Source organism: Bombina bombina, chromosome 7 (genome assembly GCF_027579735.1).
Source record: "Bombina bombina isolate aBomBom1 chromosome 7, aBomBom1.pri, whole genome shotgun sequence".
In the NCBI taxonomy this organism is placed as follows: domain Eukaryota; kingdom Metazoa; phylum Chordata; class Amphibia; order Anura; family Bombinatoridae; genus Bombina; species Bombina bombina.
Window position 1 is genome coordinate 349,816,703 of NC_069505.1, and position 20,679 is coordinate 349,837,381.

A 20,679-nucleotide genomic window follows, 5' to 3' on the forward strand; every position below is an offset into this window, starting at 1 on the left:
TTTTCAGTTGGATCAGATGGTAGCTTTTTATAGTAATTTGTATCACCAAGTATTTTATTGGCCTCTAACAAATAGTCGGAGAGATCTTGTAGTATTATACCCCCTCCTTTGTCGGCCTGGCGTATTACCAGCTCTTGGTTAGTTCTTAATGATTTTAGTGCATTTCTTTCTTTAAGATTTAAATTGAATGCATTACGATGGATCTTTTTAGGGAGCCTTTCCAGATCTTCTAATATATACTCCTTAAATAGTTCTATATATGTATTGTTTTTTAATATAGGGGAAAAATTCAATTTAGATGTAAGATTGGAATGTATATAATCATCTAACAGATGATCTGTCAGATTCTCAGGCTCTTGATAGATTATATTCAAAGATATTCTTGTGTCCATGTTATCTGTTAAGATAGGGCACATATCTGATTTAAGTTTCTTTTCTGCAAAATACTTCTGCAGGGACAATTTGCGAACAAATCTGTTAACATCTACATATAATTCAAACATATTGTGACTATTGAAAGGACTAAATGATAGGCCTTTGCCTAGGACCCTGATTTCATCTTTAGTGAGTGTGTGTGAAGAGAGGTTGAAAACACCACTAGCTAGTCTCTGTAATCTATCCTCTTTGATGGTTGATTGTCTTCCTATCTTTCCATGTCTTCGTGGGACCTTTTCCCCCTGTGATTGGGTGTATTTGTTACCAGGGGTTTCATAAACTCTGCCATTTTCGGTTGGTGGTATCTGGATTTTGGGTGCCTGTCTAAAAAAGACTGGTTATCATAATTCATATCACCTCGACAAGGCTCAATCATGGACGATGTAGAGGGTTGGTTGAACAGCTGTTCATCTGCTCTAGGTCTTAGTTGTGATGATGGTCTATGGGTGGAAAGGTTCCTATCATACTCTGAATGTTGATCATTAGTTAAATGATCATTTGAAGTCTGATTCGGGTTAAAAGTATTACTACTTGCTTGATCGGACTTTTGATAGTGTGTATGATTATAAGCATTATGATTAGTATGATAAGATCTATGTCCCGAGTTGTGGTATGAGCCTGGGGTATAGTGTTTTCCATGTCTAGGGACAGAATTTTGTTCATATCTAGGGGTATGGTTCTGTTCAGACCTAGGGACAGTGTTTTCATTATATCTAGGAGATCTCTCATCTCTTAGTACCTCATATCTATTAGTATGTGTAAATCTATTGTGACCATAATTTGAGTTGCCAATGGAGTTGGTTCTATGTGTATGACTCATAGATGCATTATTATTGGGATGTTCATTGGATATATAATGACTAGGTCTATTATTTCTTGGTTGGTAGTAATCAGTTCTGCCCCTCTGGTAACCATTAGAATTATAGTATGGAGTCATACTGATTATTCAGCAAGGGTAATATATGTCCACGATAGACTTACAGGATGCATATCTTCATATTCCGATTCATCCGATTCATCCAGACCACTATCAGTTTCTGAGATTCTCTTTTCTAGACAAGCATTACCAATTTGTCGCTCTTCCATTTGGCCTAGCGACAGCTCCAAGAATCTTTTCAAAGGTTCTCGGTGCCCTACTCTCTGTAATCAGAGAACGGGTATTGCGGAGTTTCCTTATTTGGACGATATCTTGGTACTATCTCAGTCTTTACATTCTGCAGAATCTCACACGAATCAACTAGTGTTGTTTCTTTAAAGACATGGTTGGAGGATCAATTTACCAAAAAGTTTCTTGATACCTCAGACAAGGGTCAGCTTTTTAGGTTTCCAGATAGATTCAGTGTCCATGACTCTGTCTCTAACAGACAAGAGACGATTAAAATTGGTTTCAGCTTATCGGAACCTTCAGTCTCAATCATTCCCTTCAGTAGCTATGTGCATGGAAGTTTTAGGTCTCATGACTGCAGCATCAGACGCGATTCCCTTTGCTCATTTTCATATGAGACCTTTCCAGCTTTGTATACTGAATCAATGGTGCAGGGATTATACAAAGATATCACAATTAATATCCTTAAATCCCAATGTTCAACTCTCTCTGACTTGGTGGTTAGATCACCATCATATAGTTCAAGGGGCCTCTTTTGTTCGTCCAACCTGGACTGTGATCACAACAGATGCAAGTCTTTCAGGTTGGGGAGCTGTCTGGGGATCTCTGACAGCACAAGGGGTTTGGAAATCTCAAGAGGCGAGGTTACCAATCAATATTTTAGAACTCCGTGCTATTTTCAGGGCTCTTCAGGTTTAGCCTCTGTTGAAGAGAGAACCGTTCATTTGTTTTCAGACAGACAATATCACAACTGTGGCATCTGTCAATCATCAGGGTGGGACTTACAGTCCCCAAGCTATGAAAGAAGTATCTCAGATACTTTCTTGGGCAGAATCCAACTCCTGTCTAATTTCGGCGGTTCATATCCCAGGTGTAGACAATTGGGAAGCGGATTATCTCAGCGGTCAGACTTTACATCCGGGGGAGTGGTTGCTCCATCCAGATGTGTTTTCTCAGATTGTTCAGATATGGGGTCTTCCAGAAATAGATCTGATGGCTTCCCATATAAACAAGAAACTACCCAGGTACCTGTCCAGGTCCAGGGATCCTCAGGCGGTGGCGGTGGATGCGTTAGCAGTTCTTTGGTGTTACCAACCTGCTTATATCTTCCCACCTCTAGTTCTTCTTCCAAGACTGATCTCCAATATCATCATGGAACAACCGTTTGTGTTGCTGGTAGCTCCAGCATGGTCTCACAGGTTTTGGTATGTGGATCTTGTTCGGATGTCCAATTGCCAACCTTGGCCACTTCCTTTAAGACCAGACCTTCTGTCTCAAGGTCCGTTTTTCCATCAGGATCTCAAATCATTAAATTTGAAGGTATGGAAATTGAACGCCTAGTGCCTAGTCATCGAGGTTTCTCAGTGATTAATACTATGCTACAGGCTCGTAAATCTGTTTCTAGGAAGATTTATTATCGAGTTTGGAAGACTTATATTTCATGGTGTTCTTCTCATAAATTCTCCTGGCATTCTTTTAGAATTCCTAGAATTTTACAGTTTCTTCAGGATGGTTTGGATAAAGGTTTGTCTGCAAGGTTCTTAAAGTGACAAATCTTTGCTCTTTCTGTTTTATTTCACAGAAAGATTGCTAAGCTTCCTGATATTCACTGTTTTGCACAGGCTTTGGTCCGTATCAAGCCTGTCATTAAATCAATCTCTCCTCCTTGGAGTCTTATTTTGGTTTTAAAGGCTTTACAGGCTCCTCCGTTTGAGCCTATGCATTCTTTGGACATTAAACTACTTTCTTTTAATGTGTTGCTCCTTTTGTCCATCTCTTCTGCTAGAAGAGTTTCCGAATTAACTGCTCTTTCTTGTGAATCTCCTTTTCTGATTTTCCATCAGGAAAAGGCAGTTTTGCGGACTTCATATAAATTTCTACCTAAGGTTGTGAATTCTAACAACATTAATAGATAAATTGTTGTTCCTTCTTTGTGTCCTAATCCTAAGAATTCTTTGGAGAGATCCTTACATTCTTTGGATGTTGTAAGAGCTTTGAAATATTATGTTGAAGCTACTAAAGATTTTAGGAAGACTTCTAGTCTATTTGTTGTATTTTCTGGTTCTAGGAATGGTCAGAAGGCTTCTGCCATTTCCTTGACATCTTGGTTAAAGCTTTTGATTCATCAGGCTTATTTGGAGTCGGGTCAGGTCCTGCCTCAGAGAATTACAGCTCATTCTACTAGATCAGTCTCCACTTTGTGGGCTTTTAAGAATGAAGCTTCAGTTGATCAGATTTGCAAAGCAGCAACTTGGTGTTCTTTGCATACATTTTCTAAATTCTACCGTTTTGATGTATTTGCTTCTTCGAAAGCAGTTTTTGGTAGAAAAGTTTTACAGGCAGCTGTTTGTTTGATTCTTCTGCTTATGTTTAAGTTTTTTTATTTTCATTTATGAGAATAAATTTATATTCTGGTTTTTGGATTAATTTTTTCAGCGGAAAATGGCTGTTATTATTTTTATCCCTCCCTCTCTAGTGACTCTTCTGTGGAGTTCCACATCTTGGGTATTACTATCCCATACGTCACTAGCTCATGGACTCTTGCCAATTACATGAAAGAAAACATAATTTATGTAAGAACTTACCTGATAAACTAATTTCTTTTATATTGGCAAGAGTCCATGAGACCCACCCTTTTTATGGTGGTTTCTTGTATAAAGCACAATTATTTCCAAATTCCTTTTTTTAATGCTTTGCACTCCTTTCTTTATCACCGCACTACATGGCTATTCGTTAAACTGAATTGTGGGTGTGGTGAGGGGTGTATTTATAGGCATTTTGAGGTTTGTGAAACTTTGCCCCTACTCGTAGGATTGTATATCCCATACGTCACTAGCTCATGGACTCTTGCCAATATGAAAGAAATTAATTTATCAGGTAAGTTCTTGCATAAATTATGTTTTTCAAAGTCTTAAATTTCCAGGATAAAATTGAGATAATGAAATTGTTTAAAAAAAGCGATTCCCTTATATTTGAAAATAGCAAAATCTTACTATTCCAGGATTTCTCAACCGAAACCTCATTAAAGAGGATGACAATGGCACCCTTCTGTACCCAACTTATAAACAAAGGAATAAGTGCAAGGATGGTTTATCCAGCTAAAATGATAATTGAGCACAGTGGGTCTAGATTGGTCTTCTCGGAGGTTGGAAAGGTAAAAGAATTTCTGGAATATAAGTGAGATATATGGCCTCTTTTTTTTTCTTTTTTCTCTGCTACCCAGATGGTTAACAGGCAGAATGTTTTTTCCAAACTGATATATATTGTCCCCTTTGGGGCTTTAAATTGTTTATTTTTAGAAACATAGAAACATAGAATTTGACGGTAGATAAGAACCAAAAAGGCCCATCAAGTCTACCCATATTACATGTTACTTTTTCCTTAGGATAGCCTTATGCATGTCCCAGGCATTTTTAAATTCCTTTACAGTCTTTGTGTTTACCACCTCAAATGGAAGTTTATTCCATGAATCCACCACCCTTTCTGTAAAAAAATGCTTCCTCAAAGCATTTTTTTACAGAAATCCAATATTGGATTGCTAAGCGCCCTCCTAGCCTGGGGTTAAACCTCAAGGGAATTCGAACTCAAATTATATATGAATCCTTTCATTTGCATCAGGCTTCGGAGAAAAGAATTAAAAAGTTCCTGGTAGATTGGGCACCTACTGTTAAGACTTACCCAACTCAACTACAGCGGCAGATCCTGTATCCATTTGTCTCCTCCATTAGCTTTGCTGAATTAGTTTTGCTACAGGTATTCTCACGTTCTTGGATCAGAAATTACAGAGAAATCCACTAAGTTTTAAGCAAGGATCTCTAATAAAGACTTGATCATTGATTCTCGCGGATCCTGGCTGGGGGTTTCTCCCTTTTTTTTTCTTTTTTTTGTTTCTTTTCTTTTTCTTTCAGTGTTAATACTAATTTTAGGTCTATAGGATAAAAAAATAGCCAAAAAAGTTTCAGTTTTCATAGGCATCTAAATCATCAATTTCTTATTGTCTTTGCTTTTTGGATAAGGTATTTTCTAACCGATTTGTTTCTCTCTTTTATGTATTGATAATTTTAAGGTATAATTATTTTTCCGTCCTGCGTGACGTCAATTGTTTTGATTTACGATTACTGTTCTATTTTTGGCTATGTATAATAAATATATTTAAAAAAAAAAAAAAAACAGAAAAAAAGAAGAGAGTAATCTTCAATGCCGTGGTAGATTGGCCTGCGTTATTTTTAGTCCAGTTTATCAGATTCCAGTCGGACTTCATCACCTCAGTGGCTTATATCAAACACCAGGGAGGAACTCGGAGTTCCTAGGCCATGAAGGAGGTGACTCGCATTCTGCAGTGGGCAGAAACTCTCGATTGCCTTCTATCTGCCATCCACATTCCATAAGGGTCAGAAGGAGTGGACATATGGGAGGTGGATTTTCTGAGCAGACAGTCTTTTCTTCCCGGGGACTGGGCTCTCTATCCGGAAGTGTTTTCCAGGATAACCCTCAGGTGGGGGGTTCTGGAATTGGATCTGATGGCATCTCGCCAGAACGCCAAGCTTGCAGAGTTCGGATCTAGGTTGAGAGATCCTCTGGTGGCTTTGATAGATTCTCTGGCAGTTCCTTGGAATTTCGGTCTAGCTTGTCTGTTTTTCCTCCATTTGTTCTCCTTCCACAAGTCTTTGCTCGTATAATACAGGAGATAGCATCTGTGATCCCTTAGCTCCTGTCTGGCCTCGCAGGATCTGGTTCGTGGATCTGGGGGAGATGTCTTCTCTTCCACCTTGGAGTTTTTCCTCTGGGAAAGGACTCTCTAATTCAGGGTCCATTCCTCCATCCAAATCTAGAATCTTTGATGCTGCCTTCTTGGAGATTGAATGTCTAGTCCGGTCTAGAGGTGTTTTTTTCTGAGGCGGTCATTGATACTGTGCCTCAGGCTCGTAATCTTGTTTCTTGCAGGATTTGCCATAAAGTATGGCGAAAAGCCCTCTGGTGGCGCAGGAATAGAGAAACAGACTGGGATCCAGGAAATCCAGGTTCAGATCTGGGCACGGCAGTGACTATGTCTGTGCCTCTGGTACCTGTTAATTCCGAATTATAAACATTGTGGTTTCTCCCTTCTCTTCCTCCAATTTGAGAATGTGGAAGTCTCTGCATGTCATGTAGACCTCATGATTTTAAGAATCTAAAGGCTACTCCTGGAGTCGGGTGAGGATCCCTGAATCTTATCTTTTCTTCAGGATGGCCTGGAGAAAGGTTTGTCATTCAGTACTTTGAAGGGTCAGATTTCTACTCTGTCCTTTTTTTTTTTTTTTGCACAATTGTCTGGCAGATTTCCAGATGTTCTAGTTTTTTGTTCTGGGCCTGGTCGGAATCAGGTCTGTGTTTAAACCTGTTGCTCCTCTTTGGAACCTTAACAGAGTTTTTTGCAGCAGTCGCCGTTGAGCCGATATATAAAGTTTTTCTTCCTCTCGCAGAGTTCTTTCCTTTCAGCTCTGCAGTGTGATTCTCAGTGCCTTATTTTCTTGCAGATAAGGCCATCCTTCGTACTAATTTTGGGGGGGGGGGGGTTACCTAAGGTGCTGTCTGATAGAAACTTTAATCAGGAATTTGTTGTTTCTTCTTTTTGTCCTAATCCTTCTTCTCATAAGGAACGTCTTTTGCATAACTTGGATGTTGTGTGGGCTCAAAATTTTACCTTCCAGCTAGGCATTCTTCTACCCTGTTTGTTGTTTTCTCTGGAAAGCATAAGGGTCAGAAGACCTGTTCTACCTTTCTTTCCCTCTGGTGAAGAAGTATAATTTGTTTTGCTTCTGAGACTGCTGGATAGCAGCCTCCTGAGAGAGTTACGTCTCAATCCACTAGGGCTGTCTCCTCTTCTTAGGCTTTCAAAATATGAAGCTTCTGTGGAACAGATTTGCAAAGCGGCAACATAGTCCTCTTTGTATACTTTTTCCTAATTCTATAATTTTGATACTTTTGCCTCGACTGTGGCCTTTTTTTGGGGAGAAAGTTTCTTCTAGCGGTGGTGCCTTCTGTTTAGGTCCTCCTCCCTTGTTCTCCCTCCCAGTTCATTCCATGTACTCTCCATGTCATAGGAAAGAAAACAAAATGTATGCTTACCTGATAAATTTCTTTCTTTCTGGACATGGAGAGTTCACGACCCCTCCCTTCTTTTAAATTATGTTCGGCAGTTATTTTGAGTAAACCTCAGGCACCTCTACATCCTTGTGTTTCTTGTTTACCATTTTCCTTCGGCTGAATGACTGGGGATTATGGGTAAGGGAAGTTACACTTAACAGCTTTGCTGGGGTGCTCTTTGCCTCTTCCTGCTGGCCAGGAGTTGAATATACCACTAGTAATTGGAATGACGTTGTGGACTCTCCATGTCCGGAAAGAAAGAAATTTATCAGGTAAGCATAAATGTTGTTTTTTTAACATTTATTTCTATGGATGTCTGTGTGTGCAAGAGTGTGTTTATGGGTGTCTGTGTGTGTGCATGTGAATGTTGGGGGGGGGGGGACCTGTGCATGTGTACATATAGATGTTTATGGGTGCTTTAATAAAACATAATGACAGACATGCAAAGTCCAAGTGGGGGTGCACATTTTTAAATTTAGCACTGGGAGACAGACTCTCTAGAAACTGCCCTGCTCAGAGACAAGAGCTGTTGTCCCAAGGGCTTCTCTTCTCTGACTCTGTTATTGATAATCTGTTGCAAGCCAGGAATTATGTTACCCAAAAAAATCACAAGACATGGAGGGTGTATTTTGATTGGTGCTCTTCAAAAAGTTTTTACTGGCATCCCTAGAATCCTTCAGTTTTACAAGATGGTCTTGACAAGGGGTTTTCTGTTTGCTCTTTAAAACACCAAACATCTGCTTTATCTTGTGAGTCTCCTTTTTTCTCTTTTTCATAAGGATAAGGCAACGCTGCGTACAAAGTATGATTTTCTTCCTAAGATTGTTTCCTCAGAGAATATCAACCAGGAAATTATTGTCCTCTCATTGTGTCTAGATCCTTCTAATTCCAAAGAAAGGCTTCTAAACAATCTTGATGTTGTTAGAGCATTGAAGTTTTAACTTCTAACTACTTGTATGTATGTATGTATGTGTTGGGTACTTGTAAAGCGCAGCTAATCACCCGTAAGGGTCTCAAGGCGCAGCTCATTTTATCGACCTCGGAAGGATGAAAGACTGAGTGGACCTCGCCGGGGATCGAACCTGCAACCCTTAGGTTGCTACAGAGCTCAGCCACAGTGCCTTAGCATATCCGGCTCCTTAACCCCTTAGTGACCAGAGCACTTTTCCATTTTTTGACCGTTTGGGACCAAGGCTATTTTTACATTTCTGCAGTGTTTGTGTTTAGCTGTAATTTTCCTCTTACTCATTTACTGTACCCACACATATTATATACCGTTTTTCTCGCCATTAAATGGACTTTCTAAAGGTACCATTATTTTCATCATATCTTATAATTTACTATAATTATTTTTATAAAATATGAGGAAAAAATGGAAAACAAACAATTTTTTCAAACTTTGACCCCCAAAATCTGTTGCACATCTACAACCACCAAAAAACACCCATGCTAAATAGTTTCTAAATTTTGTCCTGAGTTTAGAAATACCCAATGTTTACATGTTCTTTGCTTTTTTTGCAAGTGATAGGGCAATAAATACAAGTAGCACTTTGCTATTTCCAAACCACTTTTTTTTTCAAAATTAGCGCTAGTTACATTGGGACACTGACATCTGTCAGGAATCCCTGAATATCCTTTGACATGTGTATATTTTTTTTAGAAGACATCCCAAAGTATTGATCTAGGCCCATTTTGGTATATTTCATGCCACCATTTCACCGCCAAATGCGATCAAATAAAAAAAATTGTTCACTTTTTCACAAATCTTTTCACAAACTTTAGGTTTCTCACTGAAATTATTTACAAACAGCTTGTGCAATTATGGGACAAATGGTTTTAAATGCTTCTCTGGGATCCCCTTTGTTCAGAAATAGCAGACATATATGGCTTTGACGTTGCTTTTTGGTAATTAGAAGGCCACTAAATGCCACTGCGCACGACACGTGTATTATGCCCAGCAGTGAAGGGGTTAATTAGGGAGCATGTAGGGAGCTTGTAGGGTTAATTTTAGCTTTAGTGTAGTGTAGTAGACAACCCCAAGTATTGATCTAGGCCCATGCTGGTATATTTCATGCCACCATTTCACCGCCAAATGCGATCAAATTAAAAAAAAACTTGTAATTTTTCACAATTTTAGGTTTCTCACTGAAATTATTTACAAACAGTTTGTGCAATTATGGCACAAATTGTTGTAAATGCTTCTCTGGGATCCCCTTTGTTCAGAAATAGCAGACATATATGGCTTTGGCAATGCTTTTTGGTAGTTAGAAGGTCGCTAAATGCCTCTGCGCATCACACGTATATTATGTCTAGCAGTGAAGGGGTTAACTAGGTAGCTTGTAGGGAGCTTGCAGGGTTAATTTTAGCTTTAGTGTAGAGATCAGCCTCCCACCTGACACATCCCACCCCCTGATCCCTCCCAAACAGCTCCCTTCCCTCCCCCACCCCACAATTGTCCCCGCCATCTTAAGTACTGGCAGAAAGTCTGCCAGTACTAAAATAAAAGTTTTTTGGGGGGGGTTAGTTTTTAAAAAAAAATAAAAAAAAATTATTCTGCTGTGTAGGACCCCCCTTAGCCCCCAACCTCCCTGATCCCCCCCAAACAGCTCTTTAACCCCCCCTGCATTATTGTGCGCCATATTGGGTACTGGCAGCTGTCTGCCAGTACCCAGTTTGCAATAACAATGTTTTTTTTTTTTTTTTTTAAATATTATTTTATTAAATATTTTTCTTTATTTCTGTAGTGTAGCTGCCCCCCTCAACATCCAACCCCCCACCCTCTCCCAGATCACTTAATTTTAAAATACCACCCTCCCCAGTCCTCTCTCCCACCCTCAGATCTACAGCATATTTTTGCTGTTTGCACAGATCTCACATGCACGCGCGCCCCCTTGTACGTGCACGCACGCGCCCGTGCCCGCACAAGATCCCTCTTCCACCAATGACTGCCCACCCACCTCCCTGGATGAGCTCCCACCCACCAACGATAACTGCCATGGATAGCCGATGCAGAGAGGGCCACAGAGTGGCTCTCTCTGCATGGGATGGCTAAAAACAGTTATTGCAGGATGCCTCAATATCGAGGCATCACTGCAATAACATGAAAGCGGCTGGAAGCAATCAGGATCGATTCCACCGCTTTCAAAGACCAACGACATACGGGGTACGTCCTTGGTCATTAACTGCATTTTTTTGCAGGACGTACCCCATACGTCGTTGGTCGTTAAGGGGTTAAACTACTTAAAGGGACAGTCTAGTCAAAATTAAACTTTCATGATTCAGATAGGGCATGCAATTTTAAACAACTTTCCAATTTACTTCTATTATCTAAGTTGCTCAATTCTTTAGATATCCTTTGTTGAAGAAATAGCAATGCACATATGTGAGCCAATCACACAAGGCCTCTAGGTGCAGCAACCAATCAGCAGCTACTGAGCATATCTAGATATGCTTTTCAGCAAGTGATATCAAGAGAATGAAGCAAATTAGATAATAGAAGTAAAATAGAAAGTTGTTTAAAATGACACGCTCTTTCTAAATCACAAAAGAAAAAAAATGGCTTTCATGTCCCTTTAAGACTTCAAAGTTCTTGTTTATTTGTTTACTATTCTGTTTCTCGTAAAGGGCAGAAAGTTACTTCAGTAGCCTAAGCGTCTTGGCTGGCTGGCTGCCAGTACCTAATATATACATATTTTTATTTATTTTTTCATTTTTATATACAGTATATTTTTTATTTTTCTGTAGTGTAGTGGTCCCCCACCTATTCCATCACACCCCACTCCCCCAGTTCACCACTTTTCTGTAGTACAATGCCCCATCCCTCTCTCTCCCTTCAATTGTTTTCAGCAATGTAGGGCCCCTCCTAATCCCTCCGCCTCTCCACCACTGGGCTGCTCCTGCCGACACAAGCATATGATCGTTACAGACGGTGACATACATAGTATCAATGTCTGTAACGGTCAGCCATTTGCCTTCGTATGGAAGGGGAGCACCGATCGTGCTTCGTTTCCATATGCAGACAGATACCTGCAGATCAGGAACAGCAGGTGCTTTTATTAATTAATATTAATCTGATTTCCTAAAATATCTAGAGAAGGCTTGTTTAATCTGAGGCACAGGGGGCACAATGCAGCCCTTTAATACATTTTATCTGGCTCTCTACTTCTCCAATGGAATACTTAACTAGAAAGAAATGATTCATAACTTTGATGTTACACTAGTCAAATTATACCTCAAAAGAATAAGAGCTAGATTTACAAGTTGAGAGCAAAATATCGCTTCAGCGAAAGCGATATTTGTGCTCAACTGAGTAATACCAGCGCATGCAAATATGCGCTGGTATTACAAGTACATCGCAATGCGACCACAACCTCGTGTTTACATTGTAGGGAAGCTTTGCGCTCACAAGAGCGCGCTTCCATAGGCTCCAATGGGAGCCTCGTTCTCATGCCGTGAGACACAACATGAGAACTAGTGCAGCGAAGGGGGTAAGTTGCACAGCAATGGGCAGCAACACATATTAACACATAAATATATATGTATATAAGCATTTACATATATATTTACAGGGAACACACAGTTCCCATTGACATCTATGTAGAGGCACTTTTCAGTAACATTTATTTTCAAACACCCCACAGTCGGCAACTTTAGCCACCAAAAACTGCCTAATGCAGTGATATTTTTTTTTTTTTAAATGATGTCACAATTTTTTATTTTTTACAAGGAACTACACATATTTTCTTTCTAATGGCAGTAGGAGTCCATGAATTAATTCATTATCTATGGGAAATACTTCACCTGGCCACCAGGAGGAGGCAAAGACACTTCAAACAAAGCAATAAGTATCCCTCCCACTTCCCCTACTCTCCCAGTAGCTCTTTGCCTCGTATAATGGAGGTTGGTAGAGAGAGGTGTTCTGCTGAATATTTTAAATTTGTGTCCTCAATGGATTGTTTCCTGCAAGAGAGGACAAGGGGGTTGTTAGTAATCATGTAATCCTCGTAGTAGAGTTGTGGTGAAGTTAAGCTTCTGGAAGTTGCAGGAAATTTCACAGGTCTCCCTCCAGTACATTTATGCTATCCTCCCCTGTAGGCAACCAGTCTTCATTATACTGCTTTGCTTTATATCTTATGTCCCTGTCAAATTAAGGATTCTGCTGTCAGACCTGGAGCCGCTGAGAGTGCAGACTTGGAGAAGATTCCTGTAATGAAGACCTCTGACTGGTAAGTCCTGGGATTTCTCTAAGCCCTTATACACGGCATGTTGCCTAACTCAGGTGAATTGGAGACTCAGAGTATGGATTTTATGGCCACATATCCTCCAATGAAGATGAGCTGGGCAATCAGTACTAGGGACCCCATTTATTTATGCTCAGTGTGGAGTTTTCAACTTCTCAGCAGTGCAGACTATTAGTAGTCACAGACTTAACAGATGGGCATACTAGTTATTGCAGGAAGGTTTTCTGCATATGCCCGCAAAAACTCCCATATTAGAGCTAGACCAGAAAACGTTCTCCTATGGAGGAATACATACCGAATACTGAATACCTGACATTTCCAGCACGATTGGTATTGGGGGAGTGTTGGCTGTCAGAGCAGGAGATGGAGTGACATTGTGCATCTGTTTGGCGTGCATTGGCACTCAGTTCTGAGGTCCTTGCTGTGCACTATGTTCTGGACCCAACAGGGGATCAGTAGCAATTTGTGGCATGCTGGGAGGTGGTGACGCACTCAAAACAGAGCAATCATTTGGGGCTTACTTTATTAGAGAGGTGAATTTTATTGCCTTTGAGGGCTATTATACAGGCAAGATGAGGGACTCTTTTGCCAACTTTACACAAGAGGAGGTGAGCCCTCTGGTTTTGTTGGAAGCTAATAAATGCATGATGTGTTAGTTGTCCACTGTTTGCCCCCTTACCAAATTATGTGATGTGCACCTGCATTCTGTCCTAAAGTCACATTCTAGTGGGGCTAATACTAATACACCTGCTTTAACACATGTAAGCCAGGTAAATTTGGCTATTCCTGTTACCTCGCAGGATTCTGTTAATCCTGACATGCCTGTACTATATCCTCAATCTTCCTCCCCAGGTCCATTGCATGCAGTACCCTGCAGTCTTGTTGCCCATACTTCCATAGGAATTATAGCTCTCCCTATGGATTTTGTAGGGCAATTACAATCGGCAGTTACTGCTGCCCTGAGTGCATTACATATTGCAGATCAATGGAAGAGAAAGGTTAAACATGACACCTATGAGGATAAGACCAGCAGATCTCTTGAGGATCTCTGAGGGATAATTCTTCTCTGGAGGACATTCAGGACCACATTCGAGCTCTGAAGATTGCAAATTCCTTTATTTGTAACACAATTATGCAGGTCATCCGACTTAACACCAAATCATCTTTGTTGGCTGTACTTGTCAGAAGGGCCTTATGGTTAAAGTCTTGGTTAGTGTATATGGTGTCAAAGTCCAGACTTCTGTCCTTGGCATTTAAGGGTAAAACCTTATTTGGCCCATGTTTGGATTCTATTATTTCTACTGTCACTGGGGCAAAGGGGCTTTCCTCCCCCAGGGTATTCAGACTTCAGGGGATTGCTGCTGCTGCTCCTTACTTGGGCGACATTTTTGTTCAGGCTCTTTACATTCAGCAAACTCTTACACAGGGTACCCTCGGACTCCTGGTTAGAAGGTAAATGTGAAAAAGAGTTCTCTCACTCCAAGCACAAGAGTTATCTTTTAGAAACCACCATAGACTCTGTCAGCATGAAAATTTTCTTCACAGAGCAAAGATGGGAGAAGCTTCAGGCTGCCTGTCATCTTCTTCTATCTACCCCTCGCCCCTCAGTGGCTCAATCTATGGAGGTGATAGGCCTTATGGTGGCAGATTTAGATGCTATTCTGTTTGCTCGATTTAATTTGCGTTCTCTACAGTTGTGTATGCTAGGTCAATGGAATGGAGACCATTCAGACCTGTCCAAAGTAATCTATCTGGATCATCTAACCAGAGAGTCTCTTCAGGGAATGGTCTTCCTACACCCATCCTTGGAGATCCTAACAACAGATGTGAGTTTGACAGGTTGGGGCGTGGCATGGGGTCATCTGTGAGAACCCAGAGAAAACAAAACTTCCAAATCAACATTCTGGAGCTGAGGGCCATCTTCAAGGCCTTGCAGACTTGGCCCGAGTTTCATTCTATCTGTTTTATCAGAATCCAGTTATACAACATCACTACGCTGGCCTATGTCAACCACCAGGGCGGAACTCTAGAGATAAAGGAAGTCTCTCGTATCTTCAGTGGGCAGAGACATACCAATGTCAGATATCAGCCTTGCACATTCCAGGTGTGAACAATTGGGAAGCAGATTTTCAGACAAACACTACATTCTGGAGAATGGTCCTTCAACCAGGAGGTGTTTTGCAAGATCACTCACAGATGGGGGTGTCTGGATATAGATCTGATGGCCTCCTGTATCAACGCCAAGCTTCCAAGATACGAGATCAAGGGATCCTCGAGTGGAGTTGCATGTTGGATGAGTAGATACCTTATCATTTCCATGGAACTTTAGTCTAGTATATCTTTTACCCCCAGTTGTTCCCCTTCCCCATGTTATAGCTCGGATGAAGCAGGAGGGAATTCCTGCAATCCTAGTTGCTCCAGCGTGAACCTGGTATGCAGATCTAGTGAGACTGTCATCTGCTCCTCTGTGGAGATTGCCTCTGCAGCTGGACCTTCTTCAGTAGGATCCTTTCTTCTATCACAATCTAGATTCTCTGAGACTGAGTGCATGGAGATTGAACGCTTAGTTTTGTCGAAGAGAGGATTCTCTGACAGGGTGATTGATACTTTGGTACAGGCTAGAAAACCTGTCACCAGGCGTATTTACCATAAGGTCTGGAGAACTTATCTTTCTTGGTGTGCTGAATGGGGATTCCCTTGGCACAGGGTGAAGACCCTGCAGATTCTGCAATTTCTTCTGGAAAGTTTAGAGAAGGACTTTTCGGCTAGTTCTCTTAAGGGTCAGATCTCTGCCCTTTCTGTTCTGTTACATAAGAAGTTCACTTGGTTGCCTGATGTTCAGTCGTTTGTCCAGGCTATTGCTAGAATTAGACCTGTTTTCACACCTGTTGCTCCTCCAGGGAGCCTTGATCTTAAAGTTCTTCAACAGACTCTGTTTGAGCCTTTGCTGAGTAATCTGCTTTTCAATGTTACCTGCCTTATCTAATCTTTCATGCGGACAAGTCTTTTTTATGGACTAAGTTTGAGTTTTTGCCTAAGATCGTTTTTACTCATAACATTAATAAGGAAATTGTTGTTCCATCCTTTTGTTCCAATCAGACCTCTTCTAAGGAGAGGTTGCTACATAATCTGGATGTGGTTAGAGCATTAAAGTTCTACCTTCATGCTACCAAGGTATTCCGTCAGTCTCCTTCATTATTCATTCTGCATTCAGGTAAGCACAAGGGTCAGAAGGCCACTGCTGTTACTTTATCCTTCTGGATCAGGAGTTTAATTCACATGGCATATATTTAAGCAGGCCAGCAGCAGAATTACGGCACATTCTACCCATGCAGTGTCTCCGTCTTGGGTCTTCAAGAATGAGGCTTCAGTGAAACAGACATGTAAGGCTGCTACGTGGTCATCTTTACATACTTTCACAAATTTTTACATATTTTATGTTTTTGCCTCATCTAAGGCATTCTTTGGGAGAAAGGTTCTTCAAGCGGCGTTGCCTAATTCTAAGCACTGGCTTCTCTACCTTTCCCTCCTTATTTATTTTGTGTCATTCACAGCTTGGGTATTGGTTTCCCATAGGTAATTAATGAATTTGCGGCCTCTTACTGCCATTAGAAAGAAAACATAATTTATGCTTACTTGATAAATTATTTTCTTTCTTGGCAGTGAGAGTACACGAACCCGCCCTGAATATATGTGTGGCAGCAGTCTTTTGGCACCCCTATACCACTTGTGTCTTTCTACTTTTCCTTATTCTTGGCTTGAACTACTGAGAAGGTAGGGGAAGTGGGAGCGATACTTACTGCTTTGTTTGGGGTGTCTTTGCCTCCTCCTGGTGGGCAGGTGAAATATTTGTTTTTTGGGGCCAGTTGATGCACATTTATAAAATGACTTCTGATTATTTTTTTTAGCGCTAATTGCTACTGCAAGCTTGCGGCAGCAATAACAAGCCACTTGTAATGGCTGGTTATTTATCCCGTGCCTGTAAACCAGTGAATTTACCCATTTTCAGGAGCATAATAAATGAATGCTCCACTTGTAATCTGGACCTAAGTAAGTATAATTTATTTTAGACCTCTATCACAATCTATAGAATTAATGCCACATCATTTGGATGTGGTTTATCATATTCAGATGCTATTAAAGAAATTCTGTAATGAAAATTACATTTATTATTATTTTAAATATTATAATTATTATTATTATGTATTACTTTTATGCAAATATGATGTTAATATTACTAAAATGATGAAAATAACAACACTTTCTATGACAATGAACAATATACTTTGTAAATACAGGTATTTTTTCTCTTTACAGGTTGCATGTAACTGTCGTACTGGATATGAAGGTGATGGAAAAAATTTGTGTAACCCAATCAACCTTTGCTATAAGGTATTTGATTTTTATATAATTTTCTGTGTGCAATTCACCTTTTGGTTATGTGAGCAGAATCATTTGTTTTATAGAAAACTGGAAATAAATGTAAGCACAAACAGACTTTGTTCCAACGCTTTAGAAGAGCTAAAGTAAGGTGTTCAAATTTGAAAATGGTTTCGAACAAATTTTTCAGAACGAATATTCAGTATAAATGTTTTAAAAACAAAATGAATACTGAATATTTGTGGAACATTTACATTAAATGAATGTTAATATTCCTTTGCTACAGGTGAAAAGTTCACCTTTTTACTAAGTTACTCATATGACGCAATTACTTTAATCTGACATGATTTGTCCATCATAAAACCATGTTGACCACTAATGATATTGTTCAGAATGTATTCCTGTATATTATCCCTTACTAATCTTTCAAATAATTTCCCCACCACGGATGTTAACCCTTTTAGTGCTAAGCACATTCTCACCTGGGTGCTAAGCTGGATTTGAGTGTTTTTTATTTTTTTTAAATATATATTTTTTTTACTTTTTATTTTCAGATCCCAAAGCGTATACCGTTGGAAAGATTAGGCGGTTACCTTTCCAACGGTGGGTCTTGGGGGTCTGTAGCTGCTTAGATGCCGGAGATACAGGCTTCTAAGCAGCATGCCCCATTTCCCTATACTGTCTATTGTATTTTTTAAATAAAGTTGCGCGGTGACATCATCACATCATCGCGCGTGACATCACCGCTTGAATTGTGAAGCCCCGCCGATGCCTGTCACTATGCAGGCCAGATTGCCAGGGTAGGAGCGGGTGGGAGCCCCCAGATCTCCCTCAAGGTGGGAAAGTGCTAGTGACAGCTCTGAGCCGTCTTTAGCACCTGACTGAGACAATTTGATCTTTTGGTCTCTTTTCCATCTAATGGGGAGGAGAGTCCACGGCTTCATTCATTACTTGTGGGAATTAAGAACCTTGCCACCAGGAGGAGGCAAAGACACCCCAGCTAAAGGCATAAATACCTCCCCCATTCCCCTCATCCCCCAGTCATTCTTTGCCTTTCGTCCCCACTCCCCTCATCCCCCAGTCATTCTTTGCCTTTCATCACGGGAGGATGGCAGAGAAGTGTCGGAAGATTTGGAGTAGTCTCCTATAGAGGGTAGTACTCTTCTGAATGTGACTGGAGTTTTAAGTAGTCCTGTCAGTCTCTCAGTGAGAGCCTGGGTGAAAGTTAGAGTCCAGAGATACAGGGAGAGTCTTTCTGCGAAACCATCCTGACTCATATTAACAGCTCCATAAGCAATCAGTGTTGATGAGTTTTGCTGCCTGATTTCTGCACTGAAGTCCATGTCAGGAGCGATGCTATTACCCTGTCACACTTGAAGGGCCGTGTTCCTGTTCTACGGCTTAGATTCTGGTAAGATCGTTTCATTTTTTATCATACATATTGATAACGCAAGAAGTCAGGGTCACAGTGTGACACCTTTTATCTTTATAGAACAAAGGGTTAATTGAACAGGGGGGTTTATATATTACATTGTTTATTGTGTCATTGCTGTGTTATGTGCGAGATGAGGCTCTGGCAATGGGTGAAACTTACAGGTTCATTTCTGGGAGTTTTTGTGCAGCCGATTTGGCGCGTTTTTTTTCTTCCTAGTGCAGGGGCGGTCCTGTGAGACTTCAATGTGACCGGGTGTGGCCTGAGCAATTTTCTCTGCTTGACCGACGAGAAGCGGTTTCTGTAGTCCGGGTCATAGGAGGTGGTGAGTGCCCCGGCCACTGGAGGTTATAAGGTGCCGTTTTATTATTGTAATCTAGTCCGTAATAAATGTGCAAGCTATGGAGGACTCTGACGCGTTAGAGGGTACTCTCTCTTTAACTAAGTCTGTTACCTGTGTTTATTGTGAGGAGGTTCTGGTAGATCAGCCTGCTCAACTATGTTCCACATGCCTTGATAAAGTTGCCACATCTAGAAAAAAGAGGATGTCTACTACTACTGAGCCGTTCACCTCTGAGGGTTCCCTGTCCCGTGAGGTCTCCGATTGCACATAGGGCACATCCAATCCTCCTGCGGGAGAGCTTCGCTGGCCGGCAGATTTTGCGGATCAATTGCAAACGGCGATGTCGAAAGTGATTAGCGCTTTACCACGTTCTGCTAAGCGCAAGCATAGGGTACTTCATGGCGGCCTAACCCAGGGGTTGTCTACGCCTATGGATATATCAGAAGCTTTATCCGTTGACGAGGACTAATCCGATTCTTCGGAGGAAAGCCATCCTGGGTCGGAATCCGTGTCATCTAATCCTCTGGCCGCGGAGGAGCCTGACTTTAGGTTTAGGATTGAAAATTTGCGTTTTTTTGCTGAAGCAAGTGCTTGCTACGCTGGAGGTTCCGGAACCGAAACTACCGGAGGAAACTTCGATTCCTAAGCTTGATAAGGTATACAAGGACAGGGTGGTGCCTTAGACCTCGGTTCCTGTTAAGATGGCTAACATTATTAAATGAATGGGAGAGATTAGGTTCATCCTTTTCCCCTCCTTCTTCGTTTAAGAAACTGTTCCCCATCCCGGACTCTCAGCTCGAGCTATGGGGGACTGTCCCTTAGGTGGATGGTGCTATCTCTACGCTCGCGAAGTGGACAACAACAGGATAGTTTGTCGTTTAAGGAGCCCATGGATAAAAAGTTGGAAAACATGTTGAGAAAAATGTTTTAGCACAACGGGTGTGGTTTTCAATCAACAGCAGCCATAGCCACGGTTGCTGGTGCTGCGACATATTGGTGTGAGTCTCTAATTCTTTTATTTGTGACGCTAATATGCAGATTATTCGCCTGAATGAAAAGGTTTCAGGTTTCTCCGTATTAGCCCGCAGGGCTCTGTGGCTAAAATTGTGGTCTGCGGACATGACCTCTAAGTCGAGGCTGTTGTCCCTTCCTTTTCAAGGATAGATGCTGTTCGGTCCAGGATTGGATTCGATCATATCCACGGTTACGGGAGGCAAGGGCGCTTTCCTACTGCAGGATAAGAAGGCTAAGCCTAAGGGTTCTACTTTTCGCCCCTTTCGTGCGGACAGGGCCCAACGCCAGCAGCCCACCAAGAAAGTGGATCAGTCCAAGGGAACTTGGAAGCCAGCTCAGTCTTGGAACAATTTAAGCAGAACAAGAAACCCGCCGAGACAAAATCGGCATGAAGGGGCAACCCCAGACCGGTCAACGGACCAATTAGGGGCAGATTATCTCTCTTCTCAGAAGCCTGGTTGCAGGTCGTTCAGGACCCTTGGGTTCTGGAAGTAGTCGCTCAAGGTTACAGGATAGGGTTCAGATTGCATCTGCCCAGGGGCAGATTCCTCCTGTCAAACCTGTCTTTGAGACCAGAGAAGAGAGACGCCTTTCTAGGGATCTT

At 41.2% G+C, this 20,679-nt stretch overlaps 1 protein-coding gene across 1 annotated transcript in view; it reads left to right on the forward strand.

The window, feature by feature from the left end:
• Nucleotides 1-20,679, forward strand: part of STAB1 (stabilin 1) — a 1,127,460-nt gene that overhangs the window by 807,996 nt on the left and 298,785 nt on the right. Inside the window, exon 44 of the mRNA XM_053721023.1 lies at nucleotides 17,224-17,298. Coding sequence (XP_053576998.1) covers nucleotides 17,224-17,298 — 75 coding nt within the window. The remainder of the gene's footprint in view (nucleotides 1-17,223; nucleotides 17,299-20,679) is intronic.